The sequence below is a fragment of the Pongo abelii genome, chromosome 3 (assembly GCF_028885655.2).
Source record: "Pongo abelii isolate AG06213 chromosome 3, NHGRI_mPonAbe1-v2.0_pri, whole genome shotgun sequence".
In the NCBI taxonomy this organism is placed as follows: domain Eukaryota; kingdom Metazoa; phylum Chordata; class Mammalia; order Primates; family Hominidae; genus Pongo; species Pongo abelii.
Genome location: NC_071988.2, coordinates 198973548 through 198994254, shown reverse-complemented (window position 1 = coordinate 198994254; position 20707 = coordinate 198973548). Strand labels below are relative to the sequence as shown.

Below are 20707 nucleotides of genomic sequence, written 5' to 3'. Positions count from 1 at the left end.
GCATTTGCCATGTTTTCATCATTACTTATTCATATAACTACTATCCTATACACTGTTTGAGGTCGAGAGACAGGAAGCTACAGCAAAAAGAGCCTGAGTCTTACAGTAAGCCATATCTAATTCTGAATTCAGATTTGCCACTAATTCATTCTTTATGACCAGGTAGGTGTTTTATGTCTCTGAAACTCGGTTTACTTATATATAAACTGTAAAGATGTAAAGAGGATTGAATGAAGTACTGAATGCTTATGCAATGCTTAGCAGAGTGTCTGGTATCCAGAAGGTAGTCATTAAAGGGCAGATTTATTATTACCATTAATATCCAAGTCTGATTCATTTCCTCACCCATGTGTTTTTCAGTATTGTTAAAACCACTATCTACAGTAAGAAAAACATTTTATATTCCAAACCAGGATGTGTGGTATACACACACATAGTGTGTGTCTGTGTATATATATATGTCGATATTAGAGAGTTTTAAATTAGATAGCTAGATACCTTCACATGTAATTAGTTATGTATAAGCACAAAACTAAAACAAATTACCATTTAAAAATATTGTCCTTAATTATAGTGCTGCTCAAGCTTTCTCATTATGACAACCCCAAGGATCCTTTTATAAACATTTTTTCCCCAATCACTTTCCCCATAAAATTTTAATATCACACATATACTCTGTCTTTATACTATACGTATAAAGTGCTTTATACACAAAAAGGAAGTATAAAGTTTACTTTTTTATTCAATGTAGGGTTAAATAACAAAATAAAATGTTTAAGTTAACATTTAAATTAAAAATGTTTAATCTCTTAACAGCTCACATAAATTTATAATTGTATTTGCCGAGAAACTTTTAAGGTAATCTGTTTACTTATATAAATTGTAATATATCAAATTACATATGCAAAGTAGCAATTGATATGAACATATAATACAAATATAATAATTTATAAAAACATTCAAAATCACTATTTTTCCAGCAAAAGTAAAATAATTTTTAAAATAACTTCTTTAAAAATATTTGGAGAGCTTAACTATTAACTTTGCTCAGTATGAGAAAACAACTTTCAACTTATATAGCTGATAAATATTAATTTAGATATTGTCAAATTTTTCTTTTCATCATTTGACATGTAATGGTATGACTAACATTTGTAGAACTAATAATAAAATATAAATTATTATTATTTAATTCTCAAAGCTCAGGTCACACAAAAACACCAAGGACCAAGCATAAGCAATATCCACAGGGCAACCAATGGCAGCCAATAGGCCCACATAGGTACCACTCAGTATATAACTTTGAAATCACTCAGTCAGTCAAGATAAAATCCTCCAGTCACAGCCATCTAGTCACCATAATTTCATAGCTCATATATTGGAAACACTTGGGGTGTGTTCCATTGCCAATGCTGTTCGTGTAATGGCCAATAAAACCGAATAGAATTTAAGTATTAAGGAATATTATTTTCTTGGGTTTTGGAGAGCCAGAAATCATTGAGATATTAAGATTTCAGCCCCACCCCAGCTTCACACCCAATTTTTACTCCCTTAGGGATGATTTTACTCCCTTTATGAATATTTGCTTTATTACATGTGATATACCCAAATAATTTTTTCTATTCTGTTTTTCTTTGTGAACATATTGGTCTCAACCCATTATGAATTATGGCCCACAACTTAATAAAAGCTACACTAGTAATAATATATATATGATGGACATGTAACTATCTTATAAAATTCTAACATTTGTTAAGATTTAAGAGGAACAGTCACCACCACAGTGGCTAAAATTAAAAACACTGAAAAAAACAAGTGTCAGAATGTGGTGCAACCAAAACTCGTATGTCACCAATGGACATTAAAATTGTTCAATCATTTTGCAAAACAGTTGACAGTTTCTTATGAATTTAACATGTACATATTTCCACACAATAACTTGTGTACAAATGTTCTTTATTAGTCAATAACTGGAAACAAATGCCCATGAAAGATGAGTGGATTAACACATTTTAGTATATGCGTACAGTGGAACATTGCTGAGCAATGTAAAAAGAATGAACTGCTGATACACACAAGAACATAAAAAGATCTCAGAGACATTAAGTTGAGTGAAATAAGCTTGGCTAAAAAGAGTGCATGCTCTATGATTTGATTTACATGAGGCCCTTAAAAGATGCAAATGTACTCTAGAGTGAGAGAACGCAATTCAGTGTGTGTATGAGGATTTGGATCGGGATTGACTGAGAATGGGCAAAAGAGACATTGTGAGGTGTTGGAAATATTCTTTATTTTGATTGTGACAGTAGTTAATGTGCATACATAAACTTATGAAAAGATGATAAATTCAAAATAGGAGCATGTTGTTGTATGCAAATTACTCCTCAATAAAATTGATTTTTGAAAAGCCTAGAAAAGAATCCCTTTATTAAGTATAATTTTTTAAGTAGCTTAGGTTTAAAATAGTAGATTTCTCTTCTTTTTTTTGAGACAGAGTCTCATTCTATCACCCAGGCTGGAGTACAATGACGTGATCTCAGCTCGCTGCAACCTCCGCCTCCTGGGTTCAAGCAATTCTCTGCCTCATCCTCCCGAGTAGCTGTGATTACAGTTGCCTGCCACCATGCCTGGTTAATTTTTGTATTTTTAGTAGAGATGGGGTTTCACCATTCTGGCCAGGCTGGTCTTGAACTCCTGACCTTGTGATCCACCCGCCTCGGCCTCCCAAAGTGCTGGGATTACAGGCGTGAGCCACCACGCCCGGCCAAAATAGTAGATTTTTAAAAACCTTTACGATAACATTTTAAGTCAAATCTTTAATTGATTAGGGAGGGATATTTTCCAGAGTCATCCATAAACTATACGTTTAGTCACTAAGATAAAGAACGCTTCGAGATCCTATTAAAGAACGCTTCAAGATCCTATTAGAGAAAACAAAGATGCGCTTGGCTGGCTTTGAACTTAGAGCACTTATAGTCAAGTAAGAACACCACATATTATAGTTACATTATTATTGTTTTATTTTACTAAATATTACAAAGCACCAAGCATCTGCCATACATTGTCTCATGTTCATACAAATACTGCCGGTGGCTCCATTTGCAATACACATCACATAGTACAGGGCTGAAGAGTGTGGATGCTGTAGGCGGCTTCCAGTTTTGAGAATTTAGTCTCTGATTTCTCTTTGAGTTTGAGTAGGTTCTGTAAACTTTCTTGTGACACATTTTTTTTATTTACAAAAGAGCACATAAGTAAGAATGTTACGTATAACATCATACAGAATATTTATAAGCTAATCTTCACTGAAATCCATCTATTCAATAGCATTATACCATATTTGACATACCATACCATGTTAATCTGATATTGTAGAATAGCATAATATAATAATAATAACTCCTAACTCAAGGATGTTGTGATTTTTATAACCAGCAATCCATATTAAATATTAACACAGTGCCTAAAACATATTAAGCATTCAATAAATGATCGCTGCTATTTTTACTAACATCCTACAGATTTGGAAATTGAGTCTTAGAAATGTTAATGTGTACAATGCTAAGGAGCCAAAAAAACTGCCAGGAAAATATAAAAATTAAAATCATTTTATTTCTGAAACCCATGTGTTCCCCCCAATATCTTCTAGCATTTCTAGTATTTACAGAAAAACTTTCAAGTCTCAATATCAGAAAGTATCATAAAAGCCAGAGGAAGTATCAATTCTCTTTAGCAGACACAGTTAGATACCAATTTTCATATTAGCCTTCTCACAGATTATTTTTTCCAATTATTTCCTCTCATATTTTCTTCAAATTGAACTCCATGTATTTCCATGGGCCCTTTAGTAGAGACTTTCTTTTCATGGAGGGAGCCATTTGTGATTAAGCAGCGATCCCCTAGATTTTCCTCCTTGGTAGTAGTGTTTATTCATTCATGAGACATTTATGTCAGGTCTTCTATCTCCATAACACTGTATTAGGAAATGTGAGGTATTTTAAAATAAATAATATAATTCTTTAGCTACAATAACTCATGTACCAGAGTACAAACATAATATTTCTAATATAGTAAGTGTCTAAAACACTATGCTGTACTTCATTCACTTATTCAACAAATAGCATTTGTGTTCCTGTTAGCTACTAACAAGGTGCTAGACCATAGAGATAGAAAGGTATGTAGAATTGTTATTCCGGAAAAAATTCCATTCTTGAGCCAGGCATGTAAACATATGACTGAAATCAGTGAAATCAGTGTGGTGAGGAAGCATCTTGGAGACATGGCTACAGTAGAGAGGGTATACATGAGTCTGGAGAGGTCAACAGAATCACATATGCCCAGCCAAGGATGGGCTCTTTCTTAAAGTCTCTTGAGAACTACTAAAAATATATATGCAGAGATGTGGTATCTGCAGTTTTGTATTATAGAAAGAACAGCCTGGTGGCAAGGGAGTATGTGGATTAGAGGAAGCAAAACAGGAGGTGGAAAAATTCAGGAGTAATCTTTTGAAATAATCGAAGTGAAAAATAATAAAGATGGTGGCCACAGCAGTGGATATGGGGATAGGAAGAAAAGAGGTGGAAAAGACGTTTGAAATACAAGAAAGCATATAACTTGGGAACCGCATATGGGGGATGGTAAAGTGGGAGAAGTTGAGGATGAAACTGTATGGATGACATTCAAAAGACAAGGAGCACTGTTCATAGGAGGAACTTATCTGAAAAGGAGAACTGAGTTTTTACACGTTAGCTTGAGTGCTTGTAATATTTGTAAGACATCAAAGTGGTAGAGTAATTGGAAGAGATGACCTCAACCAAAGGAAATATAGGAAGTAAGAAGACAAGATGAGCCACAGATGAAACTGTGGGGAAATCAATATTTAAGAAACAGTAATCTGTAGAGCAGACACAATAATCTGGAGAAACAGCAATCTGTACGGGAGACTGAGAAGAAGCAATCAGAACAATCAGAATAACAACAGAGAGAGAGACCACAAAAGCCAGTGGAGACATGAGTTCAAGGAAGGAGGAAGTGGTAAGAGGTGCCGAATATTAGAAAGGTTCAAGAATAACTAGGACTTACTCTGTTAGCTGAACAGCCTGAAATGGAGATGTTTATTTACTAATAACTTACCATACTCTGGGCACAGAGAGGGAGAATGTGTTTTGAGAAAGGGGGAGAGAAAGCAAGAGAGTGAAAGAAATTCACGTTTACACATGAGAAACTGAATCAGAAAGGGTAAGTAAATTTCCCCAATGTCACACAACTAGAAAAGTAGCAAAGCAGAGATTCAAACTAAATTTGTTTGGATATAATCCATTTCTTTTGAGGTGTGGCTATGACTGCATTTTTATTGTTTTTTAGTTGATACATAATTGTACATACTTATGGGGTATATGTGATATTTTGATACATACATATAATGCGTAATGGTCGGCTCAGGATATTTTGGATATCCATCACCTCAAACATTTATCACTTCTTTGTGTTGTAAACATTTTAAATCTTCTAGCTATTTTGAAATATATAATAAAATATTATTAACTATTGTTACCCTACTGTGCTATGGAATACTAGAACTTGTTTCGTCTATATAACTGTACTTTGGAATGCATTACCAACCTCTCTTCATTCCCCCTACAACTGACCCACACTTCCCAGCCTCTGGTAACCATCATTCTACTCTCCACCTCTGTGAGATTCACTTTTTGGCTCTCATAAATGAGTGAGAACATGAGATATGTGTCTTTCTGTGCCCAGCTTATTTCACTTAACATAATAGCCTCCAGTTCCATCCATGTTGATGCAAATGACAGGATTGCATTCTCTTTATGGCTAAATAGTACTCCATTGTGTATATATAACACATTTTCTTTATTTTTAACTTCTATAAATTAAAAAATATCAAACATCAAGGACAAAACAAAAACAAAAAAGTGCCCTTCTACCCCAATTTGAAATGTAACAACTATTTTGTCATATTTACTAAAGATACAACCCAAATCCCCTGTCATCATTCTTCACTCTTCATTCCCAGAAGTAACCACCACTCGAAAATTGTATTATTCTCACTCTTCTCTATTTTTATGGCATCTGGATTTATTAACATACCGGAAGATATTATACAGTGCAGCTTTGAGTGTTTTGTATTTTAACTTAAAATGTTGGCATTACTTTTTTTCTCTTGACATTATGTTTTACAGATATAGTCATATTGCTATCTGTACACCTGGTGTATTCATTTAATAACTATATAGCATTCCATTAAATAAATAACACAAGCTTTTACTTTTTTTTATTCTGTGACAATGTACTATAGGGAAGTCAACATACACTACAGATTAGCAAGAGAGTACAATCAAAGAGGAGAGAGTGATGTCAAATAGACAAGGACCTTGAAGTTAATAGTGCTAAATTTATTAGTTATTTGGTTAGCATAGACAATGTCCCTAAAGATGTAATAAAATAACACGTTCTGTGCACATGTAATAAACCAGGTTGATTTCAGTCTTAAGCTGTGAAAGCAATTGGATATTAAATGAAAAGACAATGCTGTGATTCTAAAGCTTTGAGCACCAGCCTGGGGAATTTCACCTATTCTGTAGTGGTATTAGGGGAGCAGAGGTTGTTTCTAGGTAGAGGAATGATTGACAAGACAATGTTCAGCATAGCCAAGAAATCTTGAATTATTTTTAATGGATAATAAATATAGAAGATAGGTATTATTTCAATTTGGAAGACAGTCGCGTTGTGGTGATAAAGAGAAAAGGGATGAAAAAAGATGAGGAAAAAATGGATAAATCTAGCCTGAAGGCTAATTTGCATATTTATTTATTTGCTGCCTTTTATTTCTTTTATTAAAATGTTGACATTGTTTACTCAGTAAAACTTATTTGCTTGCAAGAAGTTACACTTACTAGGGTTTATTTAAGAAGATTTTATTCTTATGAGAACGTGTCTTATTTCCAAGGAATAGAGTAGATTTATAGCCAAGGAAACCTTTGATTTGGAACTTGAGGTCTCCTGTCTTTGGTCTATTAATCTTTAACAGATCCTCAGTCCAAATGCCTAGATGCTTAAATATCCATAAGTTGTACTTTTAGCCGTAATGCTTCACTCTTTCCTTTTTAATTTGAAGGTTATACATTATTGCTTTACCAAAAGACAATGAAGCAAAATAGCGTAATAACATAAATTTAATAAACTATATCAGAGTAGAAATGGAGAGATAGCTTAGCTTCCAGTTAATTGGACCAGTCTGATACTAGATCATCAGAAACTACTGTTTTTCAGCATTTTAAAACGTGCATCTTTAGTCTGCCCTGAAATTATCCTCTTTGACAGTTCAAAATCTTTATGTCCATATACAGTAATTTTTGAAATCGTAAGTCATATGTGTGTTCATCCTCTTTCCTACAAAGCTCATTATCTAAACATTGTCTCACACTTCAAAGGATCACCTGTTGATACGAATGGATTTACCAATGGAACTCAGGCAAGAGATTCCAGGCTGTGAGCATTACTGTTTTTTGTAAAGGGAAGGTAACTTTTATATATAGTTTGCCTGCCTTTGGACAGTCTCGTTTCTACCTTCCAAAATACAATAATTGAAAGCACAGCATTCCTATGGCTTGCTGATAGATTGTGAGAAATAATGCAAAGTATATACAGCTGAGGAGATTGCATCAATACATCTCTGCACTGAAATTATGGCAGTGATTTGCCTAGAATTGGGGGCTATTAGATCAAAGATTGTCATAAAGTTTAAAGTTACATTCAACCAAACACATGGACAATTTTTGTTAATATTGTATTAGACCAGATTTACCAGTTGTTTTCTAAAATTTAATAGACTTTTTTTTAGCCATTTTAGGTTACAGAAAAAGCAGAAAGTATAGAGAGTTTTCATACAACATCCTCTTTCACGAGTTTCCTCTATTTTTAACATCTTGTGTTAGCATGGTACATTTGTCACAGTTGAGGAGCCAATATTGACATGTTATCATTAAAATCCATAGCTTATATTAGGGTTCCCTCTTTTTTGGGTGTAAGTTCTGTGGATTTTGACAAATATATAAATGACATGTGTCAATCATTACAGTATCATGCAGAATACTTTTACTGCCCTAAGAGTCTCCGTGTTCCACCTGTTCATTTCTCCTCGCCTGTATTCCTGGCATCAACCAGCCACTTTGATGTCATATCAACTCTTATACCCTCATAACATGTTTTTATTGTCGTTGTTTTTGTTTTTCTGTTAATGACATGTGGCTGTGACAAGGTAATGAGACCAGCAGCTGTTGTTGAAGGACCTTTTTTCTTAATTCCTGATTACTTATCCTCGAATTACATGACAAGCTGATAAATCCAGTAACCATGGATTTTCCATTGTTTCAACCTGCCAATACTTCTTTCAAGCTTGTATATCCAAGAAAATATGAAAAACAATAGAGCAGAAAATCACAAGCTTCCATACTTGTCCTACTCGCCCTGTGTCTCCAACCCCAGTTCTGGTGGCTTTCTAACTCAATTAAGTCCTGTACTTAGCCAGTTGGTGACCACACAATGTGACATGTTTTATATCCAAGTCAGTCTCAGACTAGGTAAGCTTTTGTATGTGGCAGATTACTGCTTAATTTATACTCAGACAAAAAGGAAAAAATTAAACATATAAACATAACTTTTTTTTTTTTTGAGAGTCTCATGCTGTTGCCCAGGCTGGAGTGCAGTGGCGTGATCTCAGCTCACTGCATTCTCTGCCTCCCGGGTTCCAGCAATTCTCCTGCCTCAGCCTCCTGAGTAACTGGGATTACAGGCACGTGCCACCACACCTGGCTAATTTGTATATTTTTAGTAGAGATGAGGTTTTGCCATATTGGCCAGGCTTGTCTCCTGACCTCAGGTGATCTGCTTATCTCGACCTCCCAAAATGCTGGGATTACAGGGGTAAGCCACCGTGCCCAGCCTAAATCCATGTTTTAAATTAATGCAATGATTGTATTATCCTTTCAAATATTAAGACTGGCAAAATTGTTACAACTATGGAGTTTTCATTGATTCATCCTACTCACCATCTTTTCCTTTAATGTCTGAACAAACCCCAACTCTGTCCACTGTTCTCCCTGTCAGTAGACTAGTGGAACACAAGCAAACAGTAACACAAACAGACACAAACACAAGTTCATGCGGAATCAATACAAATCAATACAAAAGAAGATAAGTCGATGTGTTTTTCGATACATACTATTAAGCATGTGCCTTTTTAACAATTTATATGAAACCTAAAATGTATGTATTTCTGATTTCTACCTGTAGTACTGAAGAAGTTACTTAATAACGTTGAATATAAAGGCCACTTTTACTTAACCACCTTCCATTCACTATTAACTGCTGTTTCCAAAGTATAAGCAAATCAGTCTCTGTGTACATAGTCAAGTGTATATAAGCATCAGGTGTAACAAACTCAAGATGAACATGACAGTTCAAAGACATTTGGGACAAAATTGTTGAAGCATTTTTACCCAGGGCTCTGTGGCTCTGACAGTGAAAGAATATATTTGCTCTTCCAGTTGCTATTCAGACAGAAAGCTTGGGCAAGAAGGGTCTGTATCTGTATTCTTCATAATATAATTACAGGCTTGAAGTTCAGATAACATCCGCAGTTGGCATTTGGAAAACCAAAACCCTATTTTGCTATTTATCAAGATTATTAATGGAGTCAGGTTTCGCTTATTTGTTTCTTTAATGGGGTACAGAACATCCTGTTGGATAACCCGCTGAATGACATGAAGGTGCTCTGAAGGAGTGCATGAGAGCTCATGGTACCTGCCTTGAAACATGGGTTTCACTAATGCTTGTGGCTCACACTTCCCATTGAACAAGACTAGAGATAGGAAGGCTATTTGAGGGACACAGCTATGGAACTATAGGTGCCACATGGTAAGCCAAATTTTCATTTGTTGTGTTGTTGTGAAAAACCTTATTAAAAGAGCTTCCAATGAGAGTACTTGATTAATAACACAGTTCATATCTATAGAAATAATTTGCTTTTCAAGAAAATCGTCATGTGCTACAGTTGAATTCACATTAAATTAATGTTATCATTCATTTTGAATGATCTGTGAAGTATTTTAAGAGAGATCTGGGGAAGTAAATCAATAAGTAGTTTAACATAAATCAAGGTGCAGTCAATTTTTTTCAATTAGAAATATATTACAAAGATTCTGCCATTTGCAACAACATGAAATAACCTGGAGGAAATTGTGCTGAGTGAAATAAGCCAGACACAGAAAGATGCATATTGCTGATCTCCCTTATATATGGAATCCAGAAAAGTAGAATTCATAGATACAGAATAGAAGACTGGTCACCACGGTCTTGGGGGTAGGGGACATGGGGAAATGTTAGAGGGTGACAACTTGCAGTTACAAGGTGAATATGCTCTGGAGACCTAACGTATAGTACAGCATAGTTACTCTACTCAATGGTATTCTCACTGCACCCCCCCAACCCCACACACACACAGTAACTCTTTGAGGTGTGGATATGTTAATTAGCTTGATTGTGGTAATCATTTCACAGTGTATACATATACCAAAACTTCACTTTGTATACCTTATATATGTACAATATTTATCAATCATGTTTCAATAAAGCTGGAAAAATGCATAAATAGTGTATATGTGTATATGTGTATATATATATATATATAAAAGATTATAGCTCTTTGAAAAAGAGTAACATTTCAGCTCAGTTCTGACTAAGACCGAACAAAAGGTGATAGCATGTTTTAGTTCCTTAAATGTGGATTTGAGGAGTCAAGAAATCTCCAAGTGTAGGAAAACCTCAGTGGCAAAGAGTGTAGAATATGCAAGAATCACAAAAATAGCATGCACAAAATAGCCTGCTATGATGTTGAAAGTATAAGAGCTAGTAATTATTACCCAACGTTTAGAATATAATGTAACAGAACATATTTGGAATACTTTATCTTTTAATATTTCAAAGGAGAGATAAATGCAAAGTAAGATTTTCTTTATCATTAAATTGTTCTTTAGTTTGAAAAACACATATACTCATATTTTTGTCACGTGATTTTTAACCAGCATAAAGCAATAGCTGCCAAACCAAAGTCAAGTGAAGCTGTGAAAATAATTAATGAAACAATTCTGGTAAAAGCATCTTTATCCTTCATACATGTTATAGGCAGGATTGTGGTCGTGTCTGTGTGTGTGTGTGGTGGGGTCGGTGGGGGGATAGGAAAGATAGTTTATTCACGTGATTCTCAACATAGATATGCCTTGCAAATAATTGTGCAATTCCCTGCTTTGCTTTGCAGGCAGAATGTCTTTGAATCAATGTCTTTTATAAATACACTATACAAAAAAACATAATTATAAACCTTTAAAGTATTTATGCACACTTTAATATTCAGAACTGGAAGAGAAATTTCAGTAAGGAGAAATGCTTTGGAGATTAAAACGTAAAGGAGATAACCAAATTTTACTAAACCTCTGTCCATCACGACCACATTTCCTTTCATTCTAAAATAACAATATTTTGGAAATGTTGCCCCCCCCCACCATTTTTACATGAGAAGTTTTAAATGCCAAGAGCTTGCTCCTCACTTTTGAAGCAGGGTGCTTTCTTTAGGAACCAATCTGTATCACAAGCATTCTATTGGTTTGTATTTTATTACGTATCATTCTATTACATTTTAAAATGCATTTCTGAGCCCACGTCATTGATTTCATGATTCATTAATGGGTTGCAAGCAGCAGTTGGAATAACACTGGCTTAGGTAATGGCAGTATAAATCACATGTTGGTAAAATGAAAGATGCCTTTCTACCAACACGGTATAATGGCCACTCGATGCCAACATGGCAGTGTGTTACTTAAACCATATATCGATCAACATAGAAGCGACATGACCAAAATGTTTTTACCATCATTTATAGAAGAAGACTATGAGTTTCATGCAGCCAGGATTAACTGCATTGCTATTATAGAACTTAACATAAGTTGTATCATATTTGATGGAAGGATGCTAACAATCAAGAGGATATAAATTTTAAAAACAATGATACTGTTTTGGACAATTGATAAGTCCTGACTGTCTGCGTTTTATCTAGAACAATATATGTTCATGATTAACCAAGAAAATAATGACAAAAATGCGCAATGAGTAGAGACTTGCCCTTGGAATTCCTAAAATTATTAGGAAGGTACAATGTTCTCCAGGAAATATTGATAAGTGAAAAAAACAAGGTTTACAATAGTGTGTAAGGGATGCTATCATCTGTGGAACAAAATGAGAAAAAACATATATGCAATTTTTTGGCAAGAAGATACCCTGAAAACATAAACCAACAAGCCAAAAAAAAGAAACTTGCTGATGATACAGAACTTCTCTGACTGTACATTTTTCTCATAGTCTTAACTCCGATAATTACATACATGTTTGACATTTTCAAAAGTAAAAACATAGAAGTACATAATATATGCAGGATAAAGCAAATAACAGTTGATGTGAAGATTGTTAGAAGTCAAGGTTTTCATGGAAGTTATTAGTATGAAGTCAAAGCAGTACATTAAAATCCAGTAATGTTGATTGGATTTGGATGTAACAGTATGAAATTTTTTCTCTAAAAATATATGCAGGAATCTCTTGCTTGAGATCAGTAATCTATTCCCAAAAATAGATTTTGAGAGCACATTTCTGTTGTTCTAAATGGGAACAATTATAGTGAATGGAAGGTAAACCAAAACATAGCTATTTCCTACAAAATAATTGATACCTAATAACGCCTGTAGAAAAGCGTAGAAAAGCAACAAACTATCTTGATAAAATCTAAAATGTATATTGTTTCCTAATCAGCAATTATTGCTGTTGCTAACATACAGTTGCTTTGTATCTAGTTACATGGACTGTGTATATGCTGTATGAGAAATTGTCACTTTGTGGTATAGCATAGCAAATAACACCAGCGATCAAAAAGTTAAAAGTCAAAATTAAAATACATAAAAGACCCATAATAGACTGTTTTTCACCTTGCTAAAGGAGAAATGACTCTTGAAGAAACTCAAGAAGGGACAAAGAAAGGTCAAATCAGTCATTGCTATTTGCAGAAGGTGATGGGTGGATGGAGGACAAGGGGGCAATCTTAGACAAACTGTCATATTAAGAGGAATGAAGAGAACTTCCTCGTGTCTGTGTCTAGTAGATGCTGTAGAGACTTGCTGGACAGGAAAGCTTTGGTAAATCTTCAGAAATGATGTTCAAGCTGAAGGAAGATGTTCAAGCTGCATTTTGGTTGGAAAATGCAGATTTCCTTGTTTTTCTGTTGAAAAATTCCTCTATGTGATGCTGTAAGAGTTATCAGGCTATTATTAAAAGAAAGATGTATTGTCACAGTGAGTATGTCTGCAAAACTTTCTTAGCAAATGGCCTGTTTGTTTATACTCAATGCACATGTTAAGATGGCTACATAGGATTCTTACTATGTTCTATCAATTTGGAATGTAACTCAGCATTCTTCCAGCACATAAAGTTGTTTACAATACATAATGAGTGTGAAAGATATAAATAAATACTTCTATTTGATGTCTACACCAACATTAGATGAAAAAATGAGGCAGTGAGAAGTTGATATATATTCTGTAAATTAGGATATTTAAAACCAAAAATCCTTCTACTGGGTAAATATTAACTAGGAAAACATTCTACAGGGTATACATGCATTTTTCTAGCTCTGCCCCCTGAAAAGATCTAGTAGTAATGTGATCTGATGGCACTAAACACTTCTGATCTCAAATGATAGCCTCTAAAATGCTGTTTTCCAACAAAGAGAATTAGGGCTCCTGAAGAAATGGCTGATTCCAGGTGTGGAGGAAAAAATGAGCAAGCTGAGCTTGTGATACATGTTCACCCCAGAGAGGGCTCATGTCACGTGGGCACCAACAGAGAGGGGTCTCAGGTAGCAACAGTGGGGCCATTGGACCATCAAAGGAGCAATTGGTGTACTTGATTGAAGCCTGTAGGATCATGATTTTTACTAAAACAGGGAAGGAAGGCGGGAAGAAAGGGGAAAGGAGGGGAAGGGAAGGAAGAAAGGAGGGAGGGAGGGAAGGAAGTAAAGAGCTAGAACAACAATGAAACAAAATATCTTTGATAACTTTTTGGTGGAGTACAGAGTGGAAATTTTGCATTTCTGGAGGCTTTGCAACATGGGGATCTGTGCTTCAGAAATAAGTCAGTAAAGATACATTTACATAGATGTTTTCTCCAGTATTGCTTGGAAAAGCCAAAATCAAAGTGATGTAGATTAATAAAATAAATAATGGTACATATTTTGTATGGAATATTACATAGCCACTAAAAGTAATGGAGCAGAACTCTATTCCATGACATATAAAAATGTCCATGATATATTGTATAATGGAAAAAAGAAATTTTAAAGCAAAAGGTTTTACCTTATTTATTTCACAAGCTAAAACCCTATATGATTATACAAACCAATGTGTTTGCCTTAAAAAGATAAAAGTCTGGTGTCCTCTATGACCATACCACAAACAGTGATTACCTCTGGAATTGGAATTTTATAGCAGTTGTGGGTAGAGAGAGTTTGGGAGAAAACATTCACATTTTATTTCATAATTCTTATATTTTTAAAGATTTTCTATAAGCATTATTTTGATACATATGTGAGCAGAGATGATCCCTTCTAGGTACCAGTTACACCATTGCTAAACCTCGTCTGTTTCTTCCAAAGGTGTCAGGCAGCGAACAAGACTTGCCCCACCAATTACATGTGGAATAATCACATCTGCAGATGCCTGGCTCAAGAAGACTTTATGTTTTCCTCGGATGCTAGAGATGGTAAGCAGAATGATGCTTTAAAGACTAAATGCCAAGGGTCTATATCATGATTAACATACTCTAATATTAAAACCACATGTACAATATTCATCATTCTTTGAAATAAGTGACTAAAAAATAGTACATTTTCTACTTTACATTGGTATTATTTTGAACTCCTTTATGAAGGAACATACTCATGTTTGTACACAATCCTTTGATGGAAAACATACAAAGGAAGACGCTTTTAAAAGCTTTTGTTTCATGCCACACCCAGAACCAAGTAAGGTATAGTAAAGATTCTCTGACTGTTTTGTCTAGACTCAACAGATGGATTCCATGACATCTGTGGACCAAACAAGGAGCTGGATGAAGAGACCTGTCAGTGTGTCTGCAGAGCGGGGCTTCGGCCTGTCAGCTGTGGACCCCACAAAGAACTAGACAGAAACTCATGCCAGTGTGTCTGTAAAAACAAACTCTTCCCCAGCCAATGTGGGGCCAACCGAGAATTTGATGAAAACACATGCCAGTGTGTATGTAAAAGAACCTGCCCCAGAAATCAACCCCTAAATCCTGGAAAATGTGCCTGTGAATGTACAGAAAGTCCACAGAAATGCTTGTTAAAAGGAAAGAAGTTCCACCACCAAACATGCAGGTAAGAGATCCTCATGAAGAGTATTCATTTCTCTTACTAGAAATATGCTCTAAACCAAAAGCAGTTTTCTTAACCAAAGTAACAATTGCTTGTTAGAATGAGGCCAATAAATTCTGAAAGACAAAAATCTTATATTTTTTTAACCAATGCTAAACGTGCATGAGACTGGATTTGCTTCCAAAAAAGCAAGACAGGAGCCTTGAGGATCAAAATTAGAGCCAACCTCAGAATATACTCTAAATTAGTGGTTCCTGTGGGATGTTTTCAAAATACCTACAGGCAATCCACTTCACCCCCACCAAAAAGTATGATGCCTTTAGACGTAATTTAGGACAACTGTTCTAAATGCAGACAATTTTTATGTAAAACTTACAAACAAAGGACATGAGAGTACCATTGGTATAGAATTATATCTGGAAATGAAAATATGTAAGCTAAGTATTGGTAGAATTAGAGAAATAAATGAATATGTTGTTAAAGGTACCCAAGACTCGTGTCTTAAACTTGGTTTTGCACTCTTCTTCATCAAGAAAAAAAAAATGAAGTTATTCGACTCAAGTACATTCAATGTTAATCCCGGAACCTCTTCCTCTTTAATCTCAGAGAATAAGGTGATCCTACTATTTAAGCCAGACCTGTGCGTTTGACATTTTCTCCACATTCCTTCAACATTGCTTCATGCCATTCCTTCTTTCTTCTGTAACTTGAACATCTTCAACTCTACTTTTATTCCCCTCAGTTTATAAAAGTTCCCAAATCTCTTCTATTTTATTAGCCTCTTACTGTGAAGCTAAGCATACTTTAGCAACCCAGGTCTGTCCTCTTCAAAGCTGCTAAAAAACGAGGCATTTGTTTTCACCTTTTTCATCTACCATGTATTCAACCAACTATAACCTGGTTTATAGCCTAGAGTGCTATGTTAAACCACTGTTTAAGGTTTCATTGGCCTCATAGTTGCCAAATCCAATAGAGAATTTTGTCCTTAGGTAACCTGTCCTTTCCATGGCCTTTTTCTTTAAGCTCACCTCTTCTATGACATGACATTGTACTTTCCTAGTTGTCTACTTAATTTTCAGACCATTTGTTTTTAATCACTTTCACTGGATTCTTTTTTTTACATCCATTCTTTACATATAGGTAGATAATGTTCTTTTTAACAGAAAAAAGCTTGTATTTCATTTATTTACTATCTTCACTAATGTTCATTATTATTTTTCCACAGTGTATAATGAGTTCATCTTTTTATTCTCAAGAGTTTTGTGTCCTTATTTTAATGTATATTTTTGATGGTTTTCCTAAACTAATATTTTAGCTACTGCATAAAAAGGCTTTAGTGGATCTGGCTATCTCATTGATTATATTTTTCTTCCCTTATACTGCAAAGTACATCATAGGTATCATTTTATTTTGAGAAAGAACTATATTCCAATTTTACCTACATATTCCTGCTGTAATAACCAAGAGGATATTTCAAAAATGTATATGCTACTATTTTCCAAAGGCTATAGGTACTAAATCTTTTTAAGCCTTATTAAACTATGTTTTATATTGAATTCTTCTTGAGTGAGTTTAGTATACATTGAAAAATCTGAAATTCTTACGTCTGCATACATACTTTTCTACAGAATTATATGAACACAGATAATATTTCTATCATTGCATTCCTCCTAATACTATACATTCTTTCAAAAAGACTTTCTGTTTACTGCAACTCATCCTAGGTTCATTTTTCTAAGTGTATAATTCCAGGCTTTGTGATATAAATTGGAGCAAAAGAGAAAATATCATATTTTGAAAATATATATTCTCCTCATTCTCTCTTAATATCTATTACAAAGTGCAGTGGGCAGAGTATATATTCTTTGGTTCATTGCCTTAATTAACAGCTTTTATGGATCATTAAGTATCATATCCCTTTTTAGTAGAGGAGTACCAGTAGTCATAACTATGAATTTGCATTTGCAAAGTTTAAGAAAAGTTAACTAGACATGCTTTCTTTTCTAGAGCCAAATAAATGAAATGTCAAAACCAAATTGTGTAGGGTTTTTTGTAGCACACTTTTGATTTCCACCTCAGGTCATCTTGCACTTTTCCCTTTACACCTATTCCCACACATTAGGCATGCTCGTACTCCAAAATGTTTTTCAAAGATAGCTCCAGTTCTCACCAGGCGTGGTGGCTCACACCTGTAATCCTAGCACTTTGGGAGGCCAAGGCAGGCAATCACTTGAGGCCAGGAGTTCAACACCAGCCCAGCCAACATGGCAAAACCCTGGCTCTACGAAAAATACAGGAACTTAGCCAGGCGTAGCCGCACACACCTGTAATCCCAGCTACTCGGGAAGCTGAGACACAAGAATGGCTTGAGCCCAGGAGGCGGAGGTTGCAGTAAGCCGAAATTGGCCCATTGCCCTCCAGCCTGGGCGACAGAAAAAGACTCTGTCTCAAAAAATGAAGCCTCAATTCACTGGAGCAACGGGGCAGGGGACAGATTGACCAATTGGTAATTTGTCCTCTCACCGCTACTAGAAACTGGAAGTCTAGGATGGGAGGAAGGGGACCCTCACTGCTGAGTATTGTCCCTGTCACCTCCCTGCCCCAGAATGGCTCTGTTTCACCTGGAGCCAAGGTGAAAAGGAAGAGTTAGCCACCGTCATGCAGCCAGCTGCCAAGCAGAGACACAAGAGTGAGGGCGCGGCTGCTCACTGAGGACCACAGTTCTGCCAACATGGCTGGGTTTAATTGCCTGGAAGTCTGGGTCCCATACAAGTCCCAGACTCATGTGAATTCTGCCATGCTTATGTGATCACAGTAAGTCAGCAGACCTTCAGTGTTCACTTTCAGAATTTCTGTTTTATGTTTCTTTCACCCATGAAACAAAAAGCACTTCAAAGGAACTAACGCTTACAATACCTCATCCTTCCATTTGTTATATCAGCAAGCAAGACTTTTATTTTAAGGCTTTTCCATTCCTCTTAAATGTTGTAATTCTAAGCAGAAACAAACTTTTATAAACCTATGAACAATTTCATCATAAAATTAGTAATTTGGTTCCAGTCTGAAATTTAAAAACACAGAAATACCTTGGTAGCATAATGAATCCATTGCCTTGATCTTTAACGTAAATGTGTTCTTGTTTGTTCTCCTAGCTGTTACAGACGGCCATGTACGAACCGCCAGAAGGCTTGTGAGCCAGGATTTTCATATAGTGAAGAAGTGTGTCGTTGTGTCCCTTCATATTGGAAAAGACCACAAATGAGCTAAGATTGTACTGTTTTCCAGTTCATCGATTTTCTACTATGGAAAACTGTGTTGCCACAGAAGAACTGTCTGTGAACAGACAGACCCTTGTGGGTCCGTGCTAACAAAGACAAAAGTCTGTCTTTCCTCTACCATGTGGATAACTTTACAGAAATGGACTGGAACTCATCTGCAAAAGGCCTCTTGTAAAGACTGGTTTTCTGCCAATGACCAAACAGCCAAGATTTTTCTCTTGTGATTTTTTTTTTAAAGAATGACTATATAATTTATTTCCACTAAAAATATTGTTTCTGCATTCATTTTTATAGCAACAACAATTGGTAAAACTCACTGTGATCAATATTTTTATATCATGCAAAATATGTTTAAAATAAAATGAAAATTGTATTATAAGCTGCTAAGTTCAGTCCATTATCATCTTACATGATGAACAAAAACTACTGTCTGAAGACACTGATCTTTTTCTGCCCTTTTTTCTTTTCTAACCAGATGTCACATATGTATTACTGTGATAAAAAGTATGATCCTGTGAAAGAGAGTGTCAGAGGACAACAGAATGCTATTGCTTCATCTCTTATATGTTTAATGATTATAAACATTTTAGTACATGATACTTTTGAATTTATAACCAAGTGAATCAATATGAAACATCTTGTAAGATAGACTACTTAGCATTGTGATTAAAAGTCATTCAGTGCTCTGGGAACATTCAGAATCTTACCTTGGTAGAAAAGCCTGCAGTATATATTAAAATGGCTTTAAAATATTTTCTCAAAAATAATCTTTTCCAAATATTTGACTTTTTCTGGCCAGCTAAAATACTTTTTGTGAGTGGAAGTGTTCCTATCCAACACATTTTAAAAAAACTAAAAATAATATTTAAATGCTCATGCATGTTTAAAAGGAAACATTTCAGCCACACAATTGAAGTGCTTGTTTCATTTTCAAAAAGGCATTACACTAAAATACCTTTATCTTTTTTTTTTCCTTCAGAGAGTCTTGCTCTGTTGCCCAGGCTGGAGTGCAGTGGCGTGATCTCAGCTCACTGCCCCCAACCTCTGCCTCCCGGATTCAAGTGATTCTCCTTGCCTCAGCCTCCTGAGTAGCTGGGATTACAGGCATGTGCCGCCACACCTGGCTAATTTTTGTATTTTTAGTACAGATGGTGTTTCACCATGTGGGCCAGTCTGATCACGAACTCCTGACCTCAAGTGATCCACAGACCTCGGCCTCCCAACGTGCTGGGATTACAGGCATGAACCACCGTGCCCAGCCTAAAATACCTTTCTCTAAAACAAAGATTTTGCCTGCATAAATAAAACCAAATAAGTGTTTTGTTTGTTGACAGAGAATTATATACTGGTATGTCATAACTACTGTATAAAAATAATTAGTCCTGAAAAGAGAAAACATTCCTCATAAGCATGTAAAGGTAGCACATTAATTTAACTAAAACATTTTTGTTTTTTGAGATGGAATCTCGCTCCGTTGCCCAGGCTGGAGTGCAGTGGCACGATCTCAGCTCACTGCAAGCTCTGCCTCCTGGGTTCAAGCCATTCTCCCGCCTCAGCCTCCCGAGTAGCTGGGACTACAGGAGCCCACTAAAACATTTTTAATTGGTATAGGTGACAAATCAGTATGATACAAAATATCAGTATCTACATATTTTACTACAAAATAATGTTTTCTTTCAAACTGTTTAATTAGGAAGTCAGTGCCCTGAAAATATCCTGTTTTCAATACTAACTTTAAAAAAATGGTTTTAATGCAATGGTTACCGAATTCCAACTGTGTACTCTGTACAGCATTATCATCTAGTTCGTGAAGTAAAGTTTTTCATGTCCTGGAAAAGGAAAGCAGTCTTCCAAAACACTCTCATTTACAAATTATAGACTTGTAATATATAAAATTTTTCTATTTTTTAGTAACAAT

The 20707-nt window shown here is 35.3% G+C and overlaps 1 protein-coding gene across 1 annotated transcript in view; it reads left to right on the top strand.

The window, feature by feature from the left end:
* The window catches only part of VEGFC (vascular endothelial growth factor C), a 122292-nt gene extending 103124 nt beyond the window's left edge, over positions 1-19168 (top strand). The window contains exons 5-7 of the mRNA XM_024246206.3: positions 14774-14880; positions 15181-15514; positions 18664-19168. Coding sequence (XP_024101974.1) covers positions 14774-14880; positions 15181-15514; positions 18664-18778 — 556 coding nt within the window. The 3' untranslated portion in view covers positions 18779-19168. The remainder of the gene's footprint in view (positions 1-14773; positions 14881-15180; positions 15515-18663) is intronic.
* Positions 19169-20707: the final 1539 nt, after the last annotated feature.